The sequence below is a fragment of the Leptopilina heterotoma genome, unplaced genomic scaffold (genome assembly GCF_015476425.1).
Source record: "Leptopilina heterotoma isolate Lh14 unplaced genomic scaffold, ASM1547642v1 Lhet_206, whole genome shotgun sequence".
Lineage (NCBI taxonomy): Eukaryota > Metazoa > Arthropoda > Insecta > Hymenoptera > Figitidae > Leptopilina > Leptopilina heterotoma.
In genome coordinates this window covers 1,891,649-1,911,805 of record NW_025110922.1, presented here as the reverse complement: position 1 = coordinate 1,911,805, position 20,157 = coordinate 1,891,649, and the positions used below count along the sequence as shown (strand labels likewise).

Here is a 20,157-nt window from a genome sequence, read left to right as displayed (position 1 = left end):
TAATTAACTTTAAAAACATTTTTATAAAACATAAAGAAAACGATTGAATAATTCGTAGAATTTTAAAAAAATTAGTCGAAGATTCGGAGTAATCGATTTCTTCATGTTTTATAATAATTAAAGAGTATCGAGTAATAAAATAATTATTTTGTAATATATAAGAATATTGTTACTGTAACTTTTTAAAAATTATTTTCATATTATATTATTATCTAAAATTTAAGCTGAAATTCATTTTCAAATCAATTTTTATTAGAAAATTCTACGAGAATTCAATTATTTAAATAGAAAAGTAAACTATTTACTGAATAATTAAATGTTTCTTTAAATTTAATTCCCATAAAGAATTTTATCAACAAATTTTAAAATAATTTAATTCTTTCGACGAATTTTAATAAAAATTTTAAGAATAATTACATTTTTCGAGAAATTTAATTAAAATATTGTATTAAAAAGTATTGGAATTCTGCGATGAGTTTTATTATTTCTGAAAATAATTGAATTATTGATTTTAATAAGAATTCCTGACTTTTCCGTGTATTCCCTATGTCAGAATATATGATTATTATAATAATAATAATATTAAAACTATATATTTCAATTCATATTTTATTTTTATAGAAGAAATTTGAATTAAAAATTGTTACGTTTTATTATTTTTCAAATTGCTAATTTTATTTACAAAAGTGAGCGAGAAGTCAGCCGCCCGACAATTGTTGCTAGTTTATAGAGTAAATGAGATTAAATTCCGTAATTTTATTTTTGGGTCGCATTCTTATTTGCGTAAATTATTTACATCAAATTAAACTATTATAAAATTAAATTAATTAGAATATTATTAATTTTGAATTAATCAGATAATTTTATTTATTTTAGTTTAAAATAAAATCAATGAAAAATAATTTCATTAAAAAGTGTAGAAAGAATTACTAGCTAACTGACTTAAATTTATCTGATATTTGCAGAAGAGAGTTTTTGAGTAGAATTTTCAGTATTAATACATATATAAAACTTTGATAAGAACTGGATGAATTGATGAAAAAAGAAAATTCACATGTTCAATTATAAATTTATTGAAGCGCGGATTTATCGGAAGACGATGAGTTTTCATCGGTTTTCGTTAGGAGTTAATTAAATTTTCGCTACCCTAATTGGATGGACGACCGATAGATAGATCGCGGTAGCCGTTAGGTGCAAGATGCGAAGGGGATTTTATCTGTCAACGGAAGATGGAGTGAAGCTCTGGTGAATAGAGACACGTTGAGTTCTGGGATTACCCTTGCACGAAACTAAACGACTTATCTCGTATCGACGATTTCGTACTCAGTCTAACAAGTAGAAATCAATTGTAAATGTTACTCTATGGCGTTTCAAAGTTTTATCTGTCAAAATAGTTATTAAATTATATATTTGTTGGGAAGTTGGAGAAAAAAAGTTACCTAGTTTTTAAACAAAAAAATTGCATTAACTTTTGCAGACTTCGTACTAATCTACTAAAACGTACTATTTACTACTTTTTTACGCTTTGATATTATTTTGATATATTATTAATATCGTTGGAATAAAAAAATTATTTTCAAAAAGTTTAATAAAATTCTTTCAAATGATTCAATTATTATTTAAAAAAATTTATCGAATTTCAATTATTTTCAATATCTAATATTTAAAAAAAAATTCTCAATAGAATTTAATTATTTAAAAAAAAATTTTATATATTTCTTTACAAATATTCAATTATTTTCATGCAAATAATACAATTTTTGCGCAGAAATTAAATTATTTAAAACACAATTTTTTAAATATTTTTTAGAAAAAGGTCAAATATTTAAAAGTACGATTATTAAAAAAATCTTTGCTAGAATTCAATTATTTTTGTAAATAATAAAATTCTTTACAGGAATTTAATTAATTTAAAAATTTTAATAAAATTCGTTGGAAGAATTCAATTATTTTCATAAAATAAAAATTTTGGAGAAGTTACAAATTATTGCAGAAATTATTTTTAAAAATAATAAAATTCTTGTTAGGGATTCAATTAATTTCATAAATAATAAAACTCATTGCAGAATTTCAATTATTTTTAATACAATAATAATAAATAATTTAATAATAAATTCCTCAAAAAATGCAATTATTCTTGAAAATTTTTACTAAAATTCGTCAAAAGAAATAAATTACTTTTAAAAATTTTGATATAATATGTTTGTATTAGAATTTAATACATAATTTTGAATACATTTCTAATTAAATTTCTTGAAAGAATTAAATTATTTTCAAAAATTTTAATTAAATTCTTCGTAACAATTCAATTATTTTAAACAGTTGATAATGTTATTTTTTTTAAGAATTCAATTTTAAGATTATTGATTTAAAATTGAATTTCAGTTAAAATTTTTTATAATAATTGAATAATTTTATTGAAAAATTTCAACAACAAAAAATTATTGAATTTTGGAAGAATTGCAGTTTTGTAATTTTTAGAAATATTTAAATTTCAAAAAAGCTTTACATTGAAATCATTTAAAATATTTTAATTTCTCTGGAAAATTGTATAGGTATATAAATATTTATTTAAAACAAAACTATTTTAGTTTTTAATGTAATTTAATTTAGAAATTATGAAAAAATTGAGTAGTCGAATTAAATTTCCGATAGCGACTCTTTTACTACTTTTTTGTATTATTGATTGTATTATTTTTATGTTTTTATTTTGCTTATTCTAATCAAACACTCTTTTTATATTGTGGCCTAATGGCCTAATGTGGCCTAATGGCTAAGCCATTAGGCCAATCAAATACTTTCAAGATCTTTATTAATTAAAGTATAATATGGCTTTATAAATTTCTCTTATCTTAAATAAATAATTAAAATTTTAATATAATTTACAATAATTACAGTAATAGTGATATTAATTTGTGATGGTGATATTAATTTAACACGAGTAATTGAGAATTGTATCCTTTTTTACTGTATAGTATAATTTATATGCAACAGAGTGAAAAAAATAATTAAATTTATTAAATAATTGCAATATTTTAATAAAATTGAATACAATATGTATGAGTAATTGAGTATTGGAATGGAACAATGTATATGTTGAATATAATACACTTAAAACTTAGCGCTAATCAGAAACCAATTACTGGAGGCGGGTCAGAATGAGTTTAATCACATTAAATATTAAAATGTCGTCACTACGTCCCTATGGGCCATAACACAAATATATTTGACTCTCGTGTGTATCCATGCGATTTACTCGTTGTTCTAAGGCATATGTGTGCCCCTATTTCAAACACATGACCACATGAAGCGTTTTCCTATGAGCAATGTTAGACTCATGGGAGTATTCTCTTTGATGTTCATTCTACTTCATAAGTCAATCACCATATAAATACAACTACACTTGTGCGTACGTGAACTCTGTTTCCCATCGAGTGACACGCTTATTTATTCAATTTTAGAAAAATTACATTCAAATTGTTTCCAGTTAGAAATAGTTTTCAACGGAAAAAATAATTTCAAGTGTATAAGGGTTAGATGTTAAAAATTTCTTTTAATGTTAGTTATCAAGATATAGTCAACTATTTTGTATGTGTTTGTGTGTGTAAATTTATTTGTTAGATGAAAGTGGGATTTTTTCCCTCGGGGTTGCTTGCAGTATCTCGACTAATACTTACTAGTAAGTGATTAAAGCATTGGAAAAATAAGACCAGTTGAAGCAATTCTACATGAACACGTGCTCATGTAATTGTTACTTCTCGTACGAGGCGTATGGCTTAAGGTTATACATAGCAAATTGACTTGATTGTTTCGTCAATTATTTATCGTATGGTGCGCATTTTACGCTCGTCGTTAAAAGTCTCTTCATGTGTTACATTTCTCGAAGAAAGATTAGGTTTGGAATTTAAGAAATTATTTTATTCAAATAAGAAATTACTTTTCTATTTTTCTATTTTCCTATCAAATAAATATTTACTTGAATTAAATAATTTTTATTCAAGTCAAATCAAATTGTATTTTAAAACAATATTTTTAGTATTTGAAGCAAATACCATTTAATTAATTTGAATAAAAGTATTTGATTCAAGTAAATATTCAAGTAAATATTATAATTCAATTATTTTGATAAATAATAAAATTCCATGGTTGACACAGGGTCTGGAAATCCTGTAAAGGTATGGAATTTAGGAAAAGGTATGGAAAACCTGGAAATAGTATGGAATTTAAAATCATTTCTGGAATTTTGCCTGTTTTAAAAGATTTTTAAGGAAATTTTGTTCTAGGTATTGTTTAGGATCAGTAATAAATTTTTTGATTAACAACTGTTAGTAAACAGAAGATAAAGTTTTCTCAAAAAATAATTTTTCATCTTCTGCTGATTATCGGCTGTGGTTACTTTTTATGAATTGTGAATTAAATTAATTATGATGACCCAGATATTAATTGGAATTTTTCCAGCAATATTTAAGGACCAGTTAAAAAATTTTGGATTCACAATTGTTAGTAAACAGTAGATAAAGTATGCTCAAAAATAATTTTTCATCTTCTGCTGATTATCGGCTGTGGTTACTTTTTATGAATTGTAAATTGAATTAATTTTAATGACCCAGATATTAATTGGAATTGTTCTTGTAATAGTTTAGGACCAAAAAAAAAAATGTTTGACTAAGAGTTGTTCGTAAACAGAAGATAAAGTTTTCTCAAAAAATAATTTTTCATCTTCTGATGATTATCGGCTGTGGTTACTTTTTATGAATTGTGAATTAAATTAATTATGATGACCCAGATATTAATTGGAATTTTTCCAGCAATATTTAAGGACCAGTTAAAAAATTTTGGATTCACAATTGTTAGTAAACAGAAGATAAAGTATGCTCAAAAATAATTTTTCATCTTCTGCTGATTATCGGCTGTGGTTACTTTTTATGAATTGTGAATTTAATTGATTTTGATGACCAAGACATTAATTGGAATTGTTCTAGCAATAGTTTGGGACCAGGTATTATTTTTTTTGAATTTAACAAAATGTCTGGATTTTTTTTTTTTTTAATTTTTTTAGAAAATTTTAACTTAAATTAAAAAAATGTTGTAATCTCATTGTCATATAAAAATTTTTCGCAATTCAATGATTTTTATTATCTACTATTTTCATAAAATTTTCAATCAGAATTCAATTATTTAAAAAACAATTTGTAAAAATCTTTGTAAGAATTCAACTCTTTTCATGAATAATAAAAATTTCTCAGGAATTCAATTATTTAAATTAGAATTTGCATAAAATTAGTCGAAAGAAATCCATTCTTTAAAAAATTTTATAAAATTCTTTGCGAGAATTAAATTATTTTTATAAATATTTAAATTCTTTCATGAATAATAAAATTCGTTGCTGGAATTTAATTTATTAACAGGATAAGAAAGAAGTCAATGTTTTTAAAGAAAATTAGGAAAAAGTCAGGAAAGTATAATATAGAATGGAATTTTTGTCAGTTTTGTAAAGTTTCTAGAACGAGATTTTTTGGCCATTAAGATTAATTTTTCGATAGCTACTTTTTTTACTACTTTTTTAGAATTAATTATTATCGAGTGTGAATCAGTCTGTGATGATTTAAATCAAAATAATTTTCCTTTCAGTGTAAAATTAATTTTATTGATTATCATTTATTATTAACAAAATTATTTTTTTGATTGTTATCATTTATTATCAATATGAAATAAATTTAATTGATTCTATTGCTTTTGTTGCAAAATGGCTTTTAGAATTAACACTAATCCTTGTATGATATGATGTTTAGAGTTCCAACCATGAAAAAAGTAAAGAAAGAGAATAGCAGTAAATGCGTTGACGGCGTGACTTTGGGTCGTAGTATCATTTCGTATAAATTCATAAATCAGGCAATCATCCTAAATGGTAGGTGTACAGTGAAGGATTAAGAGAGTGGTTGTCGCTTTTTTGAACAATCGTGTGCCGAGTTTATTTCTGTCATCTATCATTTGTCGCGAGAAAGTAAGAATATTCAACAGTTATGTTATTTTTTCACTTTTACCGTGGGACAATATTTTTAACAATTAAATAAAACAGTTTTTTTAGAGTTTTTTTAAACAAATTTTTTAAGTATTTAAAAAATTAGTTTAAATTAACTTTACAAAAATTTCTGAAAAAATTTATTTGATTCAAATAATATTTAAATGACTTAATTAAAAATTATTTGATTCAAGTAAATATTTATTTGCAATAATAATAGAAAAGTAACCGGTTATTTGAATCAAATAAATATATTTATCTATAATAAAATATACAAGTAATCGTTTCATAGAAAAATTTGGTGAAATTTTTATGTAGGTGAAATGTTTAATGATATATAAAACGTACTGCCTCCTATATGTAAAAGCTGCTTGTTATTTTAACATAAAATTCGGTGTTAAAATTATACTTTGTATTTTCTGTGTTATTTGAATCAAATTAACTTTTTTTTTTAATGTAGAAAGTTTAATTTATAAATATCCTCTCAATTTTTAAAGTCCTTCAAAAGATAATTGTTGGAGAATGCTGATGGCAAATAAGGGCAAAATTTTCAGATTTAAATGAAAGAAATAGGTTTTTTCTGCTCTGATTTAAAATCTTGGTTTGGTTAGAGAAAAAAATGGATAAACGACAAAGTTTCCAATGTTTGGAGTTAATTAGATCATCTTCTCTAAAAGTTCCCATATACTCTTGTATACAGGTCTAACCGCAAACAATCGGAAATAGAAATGTCGGGTTCTCTTGTCTAGAAACGAGTCTTCGTTTCGCGGACAGGAAGTAAAGTGGGTATATAGTACTTAACGACCTATGCTTAGAAACGTATTTCAAGAAATAACGTGGCGTAGAACCTAATGGAAACGAAAATTGGTCATTTACCTTTCTATTTTCGACATAATCGCGAAATGTCGCTTAGTAAAAATATGTTTTTCGTTCTATTTGAAAAGTAGTAAATTTTTTTTTATTTATTAAATTTTAGGTTAGTTATTTAAAGAGTTGTTTATTTAAAGGGCAGGGTTTCACTTGATAATTTCAAAATTAATTAAATTTTAAAAGAATTGAGTTTAGAATTTTCAAAAGTAGATGAATACTTTAAAAGATTTTGATTTAAAATTATGTAAAATTTCAATTTTAAATGAATTTAATTAGAAATTTAAAACAAACTTAGAGTTAAAAAAAAATTTTAAACTAAAATTCTTCTGAAATTAGTTAAATTTTTTAACGTATATTTAATTGACTATTAAAAACAATGCATTTATAGAAGAATTTTAGTTAAAAACACAAAAACAAATTGAATTTTGAAGCAATTACAAATGATTGCAGCAATTCAATTATTTTCAAAAGTAGTAAAATTCTTCTCAGAAATTTAATTATGTTCAAAAATTTTTTTAAATTCTCTTCAAAATTTCAATTATTTTCATAAATAATAAAATTCTCCTCTGAAATTCAATTACTTTTTAGGAATTTCAATAAAATTATTGCAAAATTCAATTATTTTCATAAATAAACAATATTCATCACAAGAATTCAATTATTTTCAAGAATTTCAACGGAAATTTTGTCAAAAATTCAATTATTTTTGTAAAAAGCAAAATTCTTCTCAGAAATTCAGTTATTTTTAGGAATTTCAATAAAATTGTTGCAAAATTCAATTATTTTCATAAATATCAATATTCATCATAAGAATTCAATTATTTTTAAGAGTTTTAACGAAAATTTTGTCAAGAATTCAATTATTTTTGTAAAAAACAAAATTCTTCTCAAAAATTCAATTATTTTCATAAATAACAATATTCATCACAATAATTCAATTATTTTCAAGGATTTCAACTAAAATTTTGTCAAGAATTTAATTATATTTATAAATAATAAAATTCTTTACAGAAATTCAATTATTTTCAAAAATTTTTATAAAATTCTTGGCAAAATTTTAATTATTTTCAAAAACTTTTCTCAATTCAATGATTTTTAATATCTACTACTTTAATAAAAATTCCTAAAAGAATTCAATTAGTTACAAAAAATTTTAATAAATTTCTACGCAAACATTTAATTATTTTCATAAATAATAAAAATTTCACAGGAATTCAATTATTTACAAATTATTTTTATAAAGTATTCAATTATTTACATAAATAATAACATTTTTTACAGGGAATCAATTATTTTCATAAATAATAAAACTCAATGCTGAATTTCAATTATTTTTAATACAATTTTAATGGAATTCCTCGAAAAAAGTTATTATTGCGTAACAATTCAATTTTTTAAAAAATAATTTTAATAAAATTCTTCCCGGAAATCCAATTATGTTTAAAAATTTACAAAAATTCTTGTGTAAATTTTAATTATCTTTATAAATAATGAAATTTTTCTCCGAAATTGAATTATTTTCAAAACTTTTAATAAAATACTTGTCAGAATTTCAATTATTTTTAATATAATTTTCATCAAATTTTTCGAAAAATGCAATTATTCTTAAAAATTTTATTAAAATTTGTCAAGAGAATTCAATTATTTAAAAATTTGTTGATAACATTCTTTATGAAAATTTAATTTTAAGAAACATTCAATTGTTTAATAAAATATTTTTATAGTTAAATAGTTCAATTCTCGTAGAAATTTCTAATTAAATTTTCTAATTAATATTGATGATTTAAAAATGAATTTCAAATAAAAATCTTTGAAAATTTGAACTTTTCATACTTTTAATTAAGAATTCTATAAAATTAATTTTTCTCAATAAGTTTATTTTTAATTATTTGCAGTTTTTAATTTCTAATGTACCTATTTAATCGAAGAATGTCAGAATAATCGAAATTTCGTAAAATTAAATTGTAAACAAAAGAATTTGAAAATTCACAAAGAACTTTTTCAAGAATTATTTTAAAAAATTGACTTAAAGAAAAATTTCAGTTGAAAATTCTAGAAATGAATAATATATGGTAATGATGAAAATAATTTTTGAAGAAGTTACAGTAACAAAGTAGTAAGTTTTAATTATTATATGTTATTGAATTAAAAATTTTTGAATATATTAATTTCTATAAAAAAAATAATGATTGAATATTTATTTAAAAATGAAGTTATTGATGTTTTCGAATAATTTTCGTTTTAAAAACCTGGAAAAGTCAGGGAATTTGAAAAGAGCAAAAGCGTGGCAACCCTGAAGGGTTATTTATTTAAAAGGTTATTTATTTAAATCTAGGTTATCTATTTAAATTTAGATTTTATCTTTTCGTTAAGGAATTGGATTCTAATTGGATTTTATAGCGTTTTCTAAGATTCTAAAAATGTTATAAGATTGGTAACGTTTTCAGTAAGAACATGAGAATCGCATTGAACTTAATTCCGCCCTGAAGACGCAAAAGCTTGTGTAGATAAACTAAACGGTGTATATTTATTGGACAGGCATAGGAGTTATTGCAATTGCTTTTCTCACTTTTCTACCTACGTTTCAAAACAAATTTGATCTACACTCACAATTAGCTTAAAGGCCCCTTTTAAGATAAACATTCTTCTAAGTGAACAATAATTATTTTCTAAAACATTGTAAGAATGTCCCCTCATTTTCTCTCTAATTTCCTTACAAGACCCGCGATTATAAATTAAATAAAATCACTTTTTCGAATTATTTTTTTTTCAATGAATTCCCGCAAGACTTTGGCAAAGACAATGAATCTTTTATAAGTAAAAGGTTACTGTTAAAAAGTTATTATATTTTTTTCCAGTCTGATAACTCTATTTCGTCGTTTTGAAAATGAGTTCTTACAAAGTCTCATTAATTTGGGGATAAAATTAGAAGCAAAATGTTTTTCTTTTTAAATGAGAGACACTTTAATTTTGAGGGCGGTATACAAGTTGGTTGATTGCATTTTAAAGAGAAGTTTGTCTTTAAATTCGTGTGCGTAATGATAATGGAACTGAAGAGTCTAGTTTTACGACAAAAAGTAGAAAAATCACAAAGGGTCTTTCCGGCAAGATTACAGGGCAGGAAACGCGCCGAGCGTTGGCAGCTAAACTATCGTAAATACCGATGGCAATTTTAAAACTTGCGCGTCGCCTGACTTTTCTCTCATTGGTCCGAAACAAGACACATTTTCTTCATTAACATTTAATTTCTTTCTCGCAAAGTGGAGGTTTGTTGTTTGTTTATTACTCATATTATTGTCTTTTTGTAACGTTAATGAATTGGTTACTTTTATTTCTTTTTAAGTATTTTTAAACAATAGTAGGTACTAAGGATATTAATTAGTAAGAAATTAGTATATTAATCAGTAAATTAGAATTAAAATAAGTAAATTAATTAATCGGTAAATAAAATCGCAAGAGCAAGAATTGTTATTCTGTGATGTCTTCTTCGTTTGATTATAAAAAAGGTCGAAAATGTTGTTAAAATTCTTATTGAGAATCAAAATAAATTTACACTAAAAAAATGTATTTGATTCAAGTAAACAACTTTTGGTCAAGAATTTTTATTAAAAGTACTGGAAAAAAAATAATTTTTAGAATTTATAAGAAAATTCTGAATTATCGTGTCTTTTTTTTTTTTTTGCCTCATAAACTATGAAATTGACAAGAATTCTAATACAAACCTTCAATTTTTTCTATTTCTGACAATAATTTCTTTTCAAATAACTGAATTCTTGAAGAACTATTATAAAAATTATTACTTAAAAATTATTTAAAAATTAATTTTACTTAAAAATTTCAAAATTAATTAAATTTTAAAAGAGTTGCTTTTACAATCTTCATAAATAGATGAACTTAAAAAGTTTCAATTTAAAATTTTAGAAAATATCAATTTTTAATGAATTTAAATAGAAATTTTTTAAAAATAATTGATTACATAAATTTAATTATTTTCATAAGTGATAAACTTCTTCGCATAAATTCAATTATGTTCAAAAATTATAAAAAATTCTCGTCAAAATTTCAATTATCTTTATAAATAATAAAATGCTTCTCCGAAATTCAATTATTTTAAAAAAATTTTATAAAATTCTTAGCAAAATTTTAATTTAATTATTTTAAAAAATTTTCCTCATTTCAATTATTTTTATTATCTAGTATTTTTACTAAATTTTCCAAAAGAATTCAATTAAAAATTATAATAAAAATTTCACAGGAATTCAATTGAATTTCATAAATTTCTTCACACCAATTCAATTGTTTTTAATTTTTTAATGAAGTTTGTCGAAAGAATTCAAATATACTCAGAGCGTTCCCGGTCATTTTTCCGAAAAAAATTTTCCGCAAGTCTAATTTTCCGAAAAGATAATTTTCCGAAAAAAAATTTCCGAATCTAAATTTACGAAATAATTTTTCCGAAAATTAATAATTCCGAAAATTCGCTATTTCCATAAAAATATTTATGGAATTTAATTCAATTTCATATTTTGTTTATTACGGATATTTTCCTTGCGTGTTTTTACGTTTAAGGAGGTTGTTTACAGGTATGCAGACCTTCAGAAAAAATATTGAATTGACATTAAAGAATATCATTATTATTATTGTATATATTAATGAATATTAATATTATTGTTACTCGTATCTTCTGGAAGAACAAATATCAATTTTCAAGAAAAATATTTAAAACTTACAAAAATTGTTTATTTAGTCATTTTGCATATGATCAAAGTTTTCTTTATATTAAAAGGTTAAACTTTTTCAAAACTGATTCGATTTAAGATATGTGTTCTGCAAGCCTTTTTAAGTTATTTTTCAGATTGTCTCGTATATTGGTTAAGAAACAGATTTCTTTCTGAAAAGAATTCAAATATATTGAGAGAATTTAAAAATAGTTCTGACAAATTTAATTATTTCGAAAAATTTAAATAAAATTCTTTTAAAAATTCTATTATTTAAAAAAAATTTTGACAAAATTCTTTCTATTTTTTATGGGTATTCAATTATTCAAAAAAATTTCAATAAAATTCTTCGCATAAATCAATTATTTTCATAAATAATACATTTTTTTTAAGAATTCAATTAATTAAAAAATTTTGATAAAATGCTTTATATAAATTTGAAAAATTATAATAAAATTGTCCATACAATTATTTTCGTAAAATATAACATACTTCCTAGGAATACATATATTGTCAAAAATGTTGGTTAAAATCTTCGAAACAATTCAATTACATATTTTCGTAAAAAATAAACTTGTTCTAAACAATTCAATTATTTAAGAAATTTAAATAAAATTCTTCCCAAGAATTCAATATTCTTTTCAAAAATAAAAATTTTCACAGAAATTCAATTATTAAAAAAAAAAAGAATTTAATAACATTCTTCGTCAGATTTTAATTATTTGCATAAATAACAAAAGTTATTGCAGAATTAAAATTATTTTTTGTATGATTTTAAATAAAATGATAGAAAATTGCATTTATTCTTAAATTTTTTTTTTTAAATTCGCCGAAAGAATTCAATTATATTTAAAAATTTTGATGAAATTCTTGTCAAATTTTCAATTCTAAGAAATATTTAATTATTTAATAAATTATTTATGTTTGTGTTTAAATAATTGAATTCTCGAAAAATTTTCTAATAAAAAGTGATTAAAAAATGAATGTCACTTAAAATTTTAAATTATGATTGAATATTAAAAGCATTATAGCGTAAATTTGTAGAAATAATTGAATTTTGAAAGGGGTTCAAATTAAAATCTTTGAAAATTTGAATTTATAGTTACAATATTCTTATGATATAAAATAATGATTTTATCACTCTGTCATCTTTAATTTATTATAAATTATGTAGAAATTGATCACTCCGAGTCGAATACTCATCGGAGTGATTGATTTCTTCGTGATTAAATATTTATTTAAAATCAGAATATTCTTCAGGGTCAGGGAAAAAGTCATAATTTTGTTAGGAAATTAGGGAAAAACAAAATTAAATGTTTGTGGCAATCCGGTAAATGGCATTTTGCGCTTCAAATATTTAAATTATTGGGTGAAATACATTTTATTCGATTGGAATAAAAATTATTTGCTTCGAGTAAATATTTATTTGATAATAGACAAGTAACCGAGCACTTGAATGAAATAATATTGTTTTTGAGTGTATAATTGAAATATTGAAGAAAAGTGTTAAAGTAAGAAAAATTAATTAACAGCACTAAAAGTGTTGTTGAAAATGTTATTAGGAAGATGGTTTATGTTTCACCACAATAAGTGCTAGAGATCCTCCGAGAGAAAAGTTAACTACTGTTTGACGAACCGAATAAGCTTTGTTGGACAAAGTATTAAGTAAGTGGATAGTAAAGGGAGAGAAGGACTTTTTTTTATAGGTGGTCTAGTGATCTAGAATCTTTGGAAGGGGTGTCAGCATCCTGTCGCGCCTTCATCCATCTAGGAGTAAGAGAGAAAGAGAGGAAGATATAACTTTCATTCTCTCTTCATTCGGTCGGCATTTGTCCTCAAATAATTGGGCAGGACGGCGCTTAGTATCTTCTCTGCAATTATCGGCAGTAAACGTAGCCACATCCGGTAAGCGAAGACCCCACGACATTCGAGCTAGGCGAAGTATATAGGATCATTCTGGAGGAAATAAAACAATTGCCGGAATCGAAAGAAACCGACGATGTCCTTGTCCAGACTTTATTATCAGAAAAGTCTTTGAACCTGCCACTTTCCCATTTTCGCTTCCTTTCATATAACTGCTTTTTAGGTAGATTGATGATTAGGTAATTTTTTAAAAGATCGCTTTATTTATTATCTGCTTTTTCGGTTTTTATATTCTTTTTCGTTCTTAATTAGGTATCACTTGTTTTTCAATTAATTTGTTTATTGAAACTCCACTGATTGAAATCGTGAGAATAGAGTTACTAAAATGATACGTAATGATACGTAATCAATTTTCAAGTGTCAATTAGATATAAAATTTGTAAACACACTGAGAAAAACTTATTTTACTAAAATAAACAATAGTCTTGTCTGTTATCACATAAATATTTATTTTTTTATTAGATAATTTTTATTTATTTCAATTAAATGGTATTTGTTTCAAATACTGAAATTTCATTGTTGGTTCAGACTTTCTAAATCTGAATCAGTTAAAAGTTTTACTTAATTAAATCAGTGACTAACTTTTTGATATTAAATCAGTTGAAATTTACTGCACTCAGAAAAAAATTTGTTTGAATCAACAAAATTTTAATTCAATCAACGAAACAAATGTATTTTTATACAGTTAACAAAACATTTGCTTGGACCAATTAAAAACCTGTTTTAGATTAATCAAATTCTTTTTTCAAACCCAAAATTTATTAAAATGATCCAAATAATTATTTAAATGAAGTTCTATTTATTAGATTAAAAAAACTTTATTCAGAAGAACCAAAAATAACTTTTATACAACAAAATAAAATATTTCATTCAAACATAATTTTTTCTGAGTGTGATTCTTAAATTCAAAAAATGTTCTACAGATAAATCAGTAAATTTTAACTGATTTAAAAACAAAAAGAGTCAGTCACTGATTCAAATTATTTAGAATTTTAACTGATTCAAATTTAGAAAGTATAATTTATTTAATTTATATATATAAAAATTATTCCATTCAAATAAATATCAATTTAATAATAATAGACAAGTAATCAGTTATTTAAATTAAATAAATTTTTTTTCCAGTCTATTTTTTAGTTTCAATCAGAACAGAAAAGTTTTCTTAAAAATTCTAAAAATTAATTCAATTTTAAAAGATTGCCTTTACAATTTTCATAAATAGATAAACTTTAAAAGGTTGTAATTTGAAATGTTGTAAAATTTCAATTTTTAATGAATTAATTAAATAATAAAAATTTCACGGGAATTCTATTTTACAAATTCTTTATAAATTTCTTCGCAATAATTTAATTATTTTTATAACTAATCAAAATTTTGACAGAGATTCAATTATTTTTATAAATAAATAAAACTCATCGCAGAATTTCAATTATTTTTAATACAAATTTTAATAAAATTCTTCGTAGAAATTTGATTAATTTCAATAATTTATTAAAATTCAATTATTTTAAATATCTACTATTTCAATACAAAAGAATTTAATTTGGTATTTAAAAATTCGTCTCAAGAATTCAATTATTTTCAAAAGTAATAAAATTTTTCGCAGAAATTCAATTATGGACAAAAGTTTAAAAAAATTCTCTTCAAAATTTCAATTATCTTTATAAATAATAAAATTTTTCTCCAAACTTAAATTATTTTCAAAAATTTTAATAAAATTCTTGGCAAAATTTCAATTATTTTCGAAAACTTTTCTCAATTCAATCAAATTTTTTTTAAAGAGATTCAATTATTTTTAATACAATTTTAATCTAATTTCTCGGAAAATGAAATTATTCTTAAAAATTTGATTGAAATTCGTTAAAAGAATTTTAATTACTTATTTAAAAATTTGTCGTTAAAATTCTTTATGAGAGTTCAATTTTGAAAAAAACATTCAATTCTTCAATAAATTATTTATTTTTGTATTTAAATAATTGAATTCTCGTTGGAATTTCTAATACAAATCGATTTAAATATGAATTTCAGTTAAAATTTTAGATAATTGAATATTAAACTCTCTAAATTTGAATTAGTAAAAATGTTTTCTAATTTTAATTTGTGCTTTTGAATTCGCAAATTTTACTTTTAAACAGTCGTTTCTATACTAATTTAATAGTAAACTATACTAATTCAAAAGCAAAATGTCACTTACTGATTCCAATTAGTAAACATTTTTAGTTTTACTGATCCAAATTTATAGAGAAACTATTGTAGCGTGAATTTTTAGAAATAATTGAATTTTGAAAAGGTTTCAAATTACAATCTTCGAATGTTTGAATTTTTCATACTTTTAACTGAAAGTTGTGAAGATTTAATTTTTGGAAAAAGTTTATTGTAACTTTTTTGAAATTATTTGAAGTTTTTATTGTCTAATATATATTTGATTGAAGAATTTCCGAATAATCGATGAAATTTTGTAAAATTAAATTGTAAACAAAAGAATTTGAAAATTTTCAATGTAATTTTTCAAAAATTATTAAAAATAATTAATTTAAACTTTGGGGTCATTCACATATTACGTGATAAATATTTTAGGTATTTTAGACCCCCTCCCCCCCTAAATGTATCACGTAATATGTGAATGACCCTTTAAAGAAGAATTTTAGTTAAAAAATCTGGAAAACAATAATTGAATTGAAGTGATGAAAGTAATTTTGAATAAGTTACAGTAACAATATTCTTATAATATAAAATAATGATTTTATCAGTCGATCATGTTTTATAACAATTTTTTAAGAGTTGTTTAATTTCAAAAAGGTTTGAATTAAAAATTTTTGATAATCTTAATTCTTATGGAAAAATTGTAAACTAATTATTTAATTTTGTAAAATATAAATGTAGTTTTAAAAACCTGTAAAAATTTCTTTTTTTAACTTGGAAAACCTGGAAAAGTCAGGAAATTTGAAATGATCAAAAGTTTGGCAACCCTGAGTAAGCAAATTTTATGTCTTAAAATTAGTTTCCTTTGAAATTAAGTCAATATTTGGACTAATATAAGTTTTAACCGAAATCGGACTCATAGTCAGATTTTACATCAGTGTTTAAATATTTCCTAAGTATAGAATTATTTTAATATGGAGTATTTAAAAAAACTTCTATATTATAATTTTATCAGCAATATTTTGCTGAATTTTGAAATTTGATTCGAACCTTCTGAATGAAGTTGGAGGGAAATGATATGAATAATGCATTTCTTTTTCTATTATAGATCATTTATGTCCATTTCATTTTGTTCTATATTTACACATTACAAGTATAGGTACATAACATCACATAGTTCATTAAAGTTCGATAGCCTTAGGATTATTCTTAACGCAGAATACAAGCTTCGTTCCATTCAAATGTTTATAATAATCATATATGTCAATAACAGTAACGATGCATATTGTATATTTCGCAAATAGTATATCATCATTATCATCGTTACGATTACAATCTGACTCGTACCTTCATTAATTATGTACAGGATATATGCTCATGCAAACTCGTCATGATAGAATTGATAATTTTTCATGACAAAACAAGCATGTGTTTGATATACGATAGAAAAATGTTCATGTCAATCATCATAGTCTATATGAGTTCAAATTATTGATTGACATCAAACTTTTTCTTACTGTACATAAGCAAATCTTAACTTAATCTTCTTTTATATATATTTACAAAGATATGTTGTGTTATAAGATTTTCACATTTCACATCAGTCAAAATCTGTTTTTTTGGAATTATTTCGTTGCCTAAATTATTTTCACGAAAATTAAAAAAAATTCTACTTTTATTATAATTAACAGAATCACAACACTTTATTTTTTTTAAAGAAATATATTTACAATATATTCGGCTCGTTTTGAGCTTCGTCATTTTTTGGCAATCAGACAACTTGAATATTCCGCTCATATATATTTATTATAATTCTGAGATCATTATTTTGGAATTACTAACGATAATAATTAGTATTGATAAAGAAATGTATAATCTAGTTTGTTCTTGATTCACTTTAAAAGAATTATTTTGTTTTTTCTCTTTTTAAACAGATCCGTTTAGTCGCTTTTGTGTATCTAGATATTTTAAAATTCTTGTTAACTAATTTTATTTTTCAATTTTTACACTGACACATATATATAATTTTTTTTCTTTCCTTGAACGAGAAGGTGATTATCTGATTCTGTTCGTGGTTTAAGTTAAGCGTTACGTCTTCGGGGAACTCTCTCGGTACATCAATACAGTTCTTGCGGAATATTCATTGTTTAATGTTTCCTTTGCGAACGGTTTCTTGGAATAAGACGCAAAAAACTGGAACTCGTGTATAATGTGAAACTAAAAAGAAAAAAAAAATTTACATTGCTTCTTCATTACACTCAGCAAATAGGATCAGTTAGAGGTTGGGGTGGACCGTATGGTGAGGCCCATTGACCAACGGAATGAGTTAATGGTGGTGGGGCCTGTTGCCCTTCGAGATTAGGGACAGACGTATTGGATGGATGAGTTGGTACTGAAGTTGGATATCCAACTTTTCCTAAAGCTTCAGCTTGTAATGAAAGCATTAAACGATTTGCAGCCTGTCTTTCTGCTTCTCTCTCCTCGGCCGTTTGTCTCCTGAAACATTAAAAAATAAATGGTTTCAATGAGAGAGACACTTTTAGAATTTCCTGAAGTGATTATTTAATAAAATAGGTATTAATGCTGTTTGCTTGTTGTTTGCATAACGTGACAGTAAAATAAAGTCTCTTAATTGTCGATAATTATTATTATTATCTCGTCTTTATGAATAATTTCGTTGTAAAAATTATGTAAGCTCTGAGGCGAAAATATAGTTCTTTTACGGAGTATTAAAAAATTATTTGATTCGAATTATGGATTACTTGATATCTAAACCTGAATTAGTAGTATTTTACTAATTACATCCAGAGAAATGATTGGTTTAAATCTAATATTTATTTGAGTCAAATAAAAGTGTACTTGTCACAGAGTCCAGTAAATTATTTATTTCTTTTAAATAGAAAGTTTATTTTAGCACAAATAACATTTTTATTTGCACCAAATAAAATATATTTGAACTGAATACATAAATAAATAATATAGTAGACTATGAGTCAAATATATATTTCTTGTAGATCGTTTACTATAATTAAATATTAAGAATTTTACTGATTTTTAGTAAAAACTGCTAGTTTAATTGTAAAAAAACTCCTGATTTGAGAGTAAAATATCAACTAATTGAAATTATGAGACTTGACTATTTTAAATAATAGATATTTTACTAAAAAATTAGTAACTTTTTTCCAAAAATTAGTAAGTTTACATTATTGTATTAGTAAATTTTTACCAAATATTAGTAAAATATTACTCATTTCTAAATTTGAATTAGTGAAAAAAATGTTTACTAATTTGAATTAGTGACTGACTTTTTGCTTTTGAATTAAGTAGGTACCTACTTTTTGTTTTTGACTTAGTAAATTTTGCGAATAACTTAGTAGGAATTATAGGTATTGTATTTATTAGTAAAATTTCAGGGTTGACACAAACATTTAATTTGGTTTTTCCTGACTTTTCCCTGATTTACAGACAAAATTTTGACTTTTTCCCTGACTCTGCCTGAAGAATATTCTAATTTTAAATAAATATTAAATCCGAAGAAATTAATCAATTTCTTCATTCTTCTTATTAGAAAATTTTTCGAGAATTCAATTATTTAAATACAAAAATAAATAAATTATTAAATAATTGAATATTTCTGATAATTGAAATTTTGACAAGAATTTCATCAAAATTTTTAAAAATAACTAAATTCTTTCGGCGAATTTTAAAAAAAATTTAAGAATAAATGCAATTGTCTATAATTTTATTTTAAATCCTATAAAAAATAATTGAAATTCTGCGATAAGTTTTGTTATTTATGAAAATAATTGAAATCTGACGAAGAATTTTATTTTTTAAAGAATTGAATTTCTGTGAAAATGTTTGTTTTTGAAAAGTATATTGAATTATTGGGAAAAATATTATTAAAATTTCTTAAATAATTGAATTGTTCAGAAGAATTTTATTTTTTACGAAAATAATTGAATTGTTTGGGAGATTTTTACAAACATTTTTGACAATAATTGTATTCCCAGGAAGTATGTTATGTATATTTTACGAAAATAATTATATATTCTATGATGAATTTTATTATAATTTTTCAAATTTATAAAGTATTTTATCAAAATTTTTTAAAATAATTGAGTTCTCGAGAAAAATTTTAATATTTATAAAAATAATTGATTTCTTGCGAAGAATTTTATTCAAATTTTTTTGAATAATTCAATTCCCATAAAAAAATGTATTATTTGCGAAAATAATTGAATTCTTAAGAAGATTCGTATTGAAAATAATTGAATTGTATAGGAAAATTTTATTGACTAAATCTTGTAAAGAATTTTGGCAAAATTTTTTTTAAATAACAGAATTTTGAAATGAATTTTATTTAAATTTTTCGAAATAAGTAAACTTGTTAGAACTATTTTTTTTCAATTCTCTCAATGTATTTGAATTCTTTCGAGAAACTTCATTAAAAAATTAAAAATAATTGAATAGGTGCGAAGA

At 22.9% G+C, this 20,157-nt stretch overlaps 1 protein-coding gene and 1 long non-coding RNA gene across 3 annotated transcripts in view; one reads left to right on the top strand and one right to left on the bottom strand.

Annotated features, from left to right (window-relative positions):
• Window positions 1-20,157, top strand: part of LOC122501207 — a 161,423-nt gene that overhangs the window by 38,606 nt on the left and 102,660 nt on the right. The gene's annotated exons all lie outside the window — the stretch shown is intronic.
• Window positions 16,806-20,157, bottom strand: part of LOC122501206 (homeobox protein MSX-1) — a 65,723-nt gene continuing 62,371 nt past the window's right edge. The window contains exon 3 of the mRNA XM_043610508.1: window positions 16,806-18,171. Coding sequence (XP_043466443.1) covers window positions 17,934-18,171 — 238 coding nt within the window. The 3' untranslated portion in view covers window positions 16,806-17,933. The remainder of the gene's footprint in view (window positions 18,172-20,157) is intronic.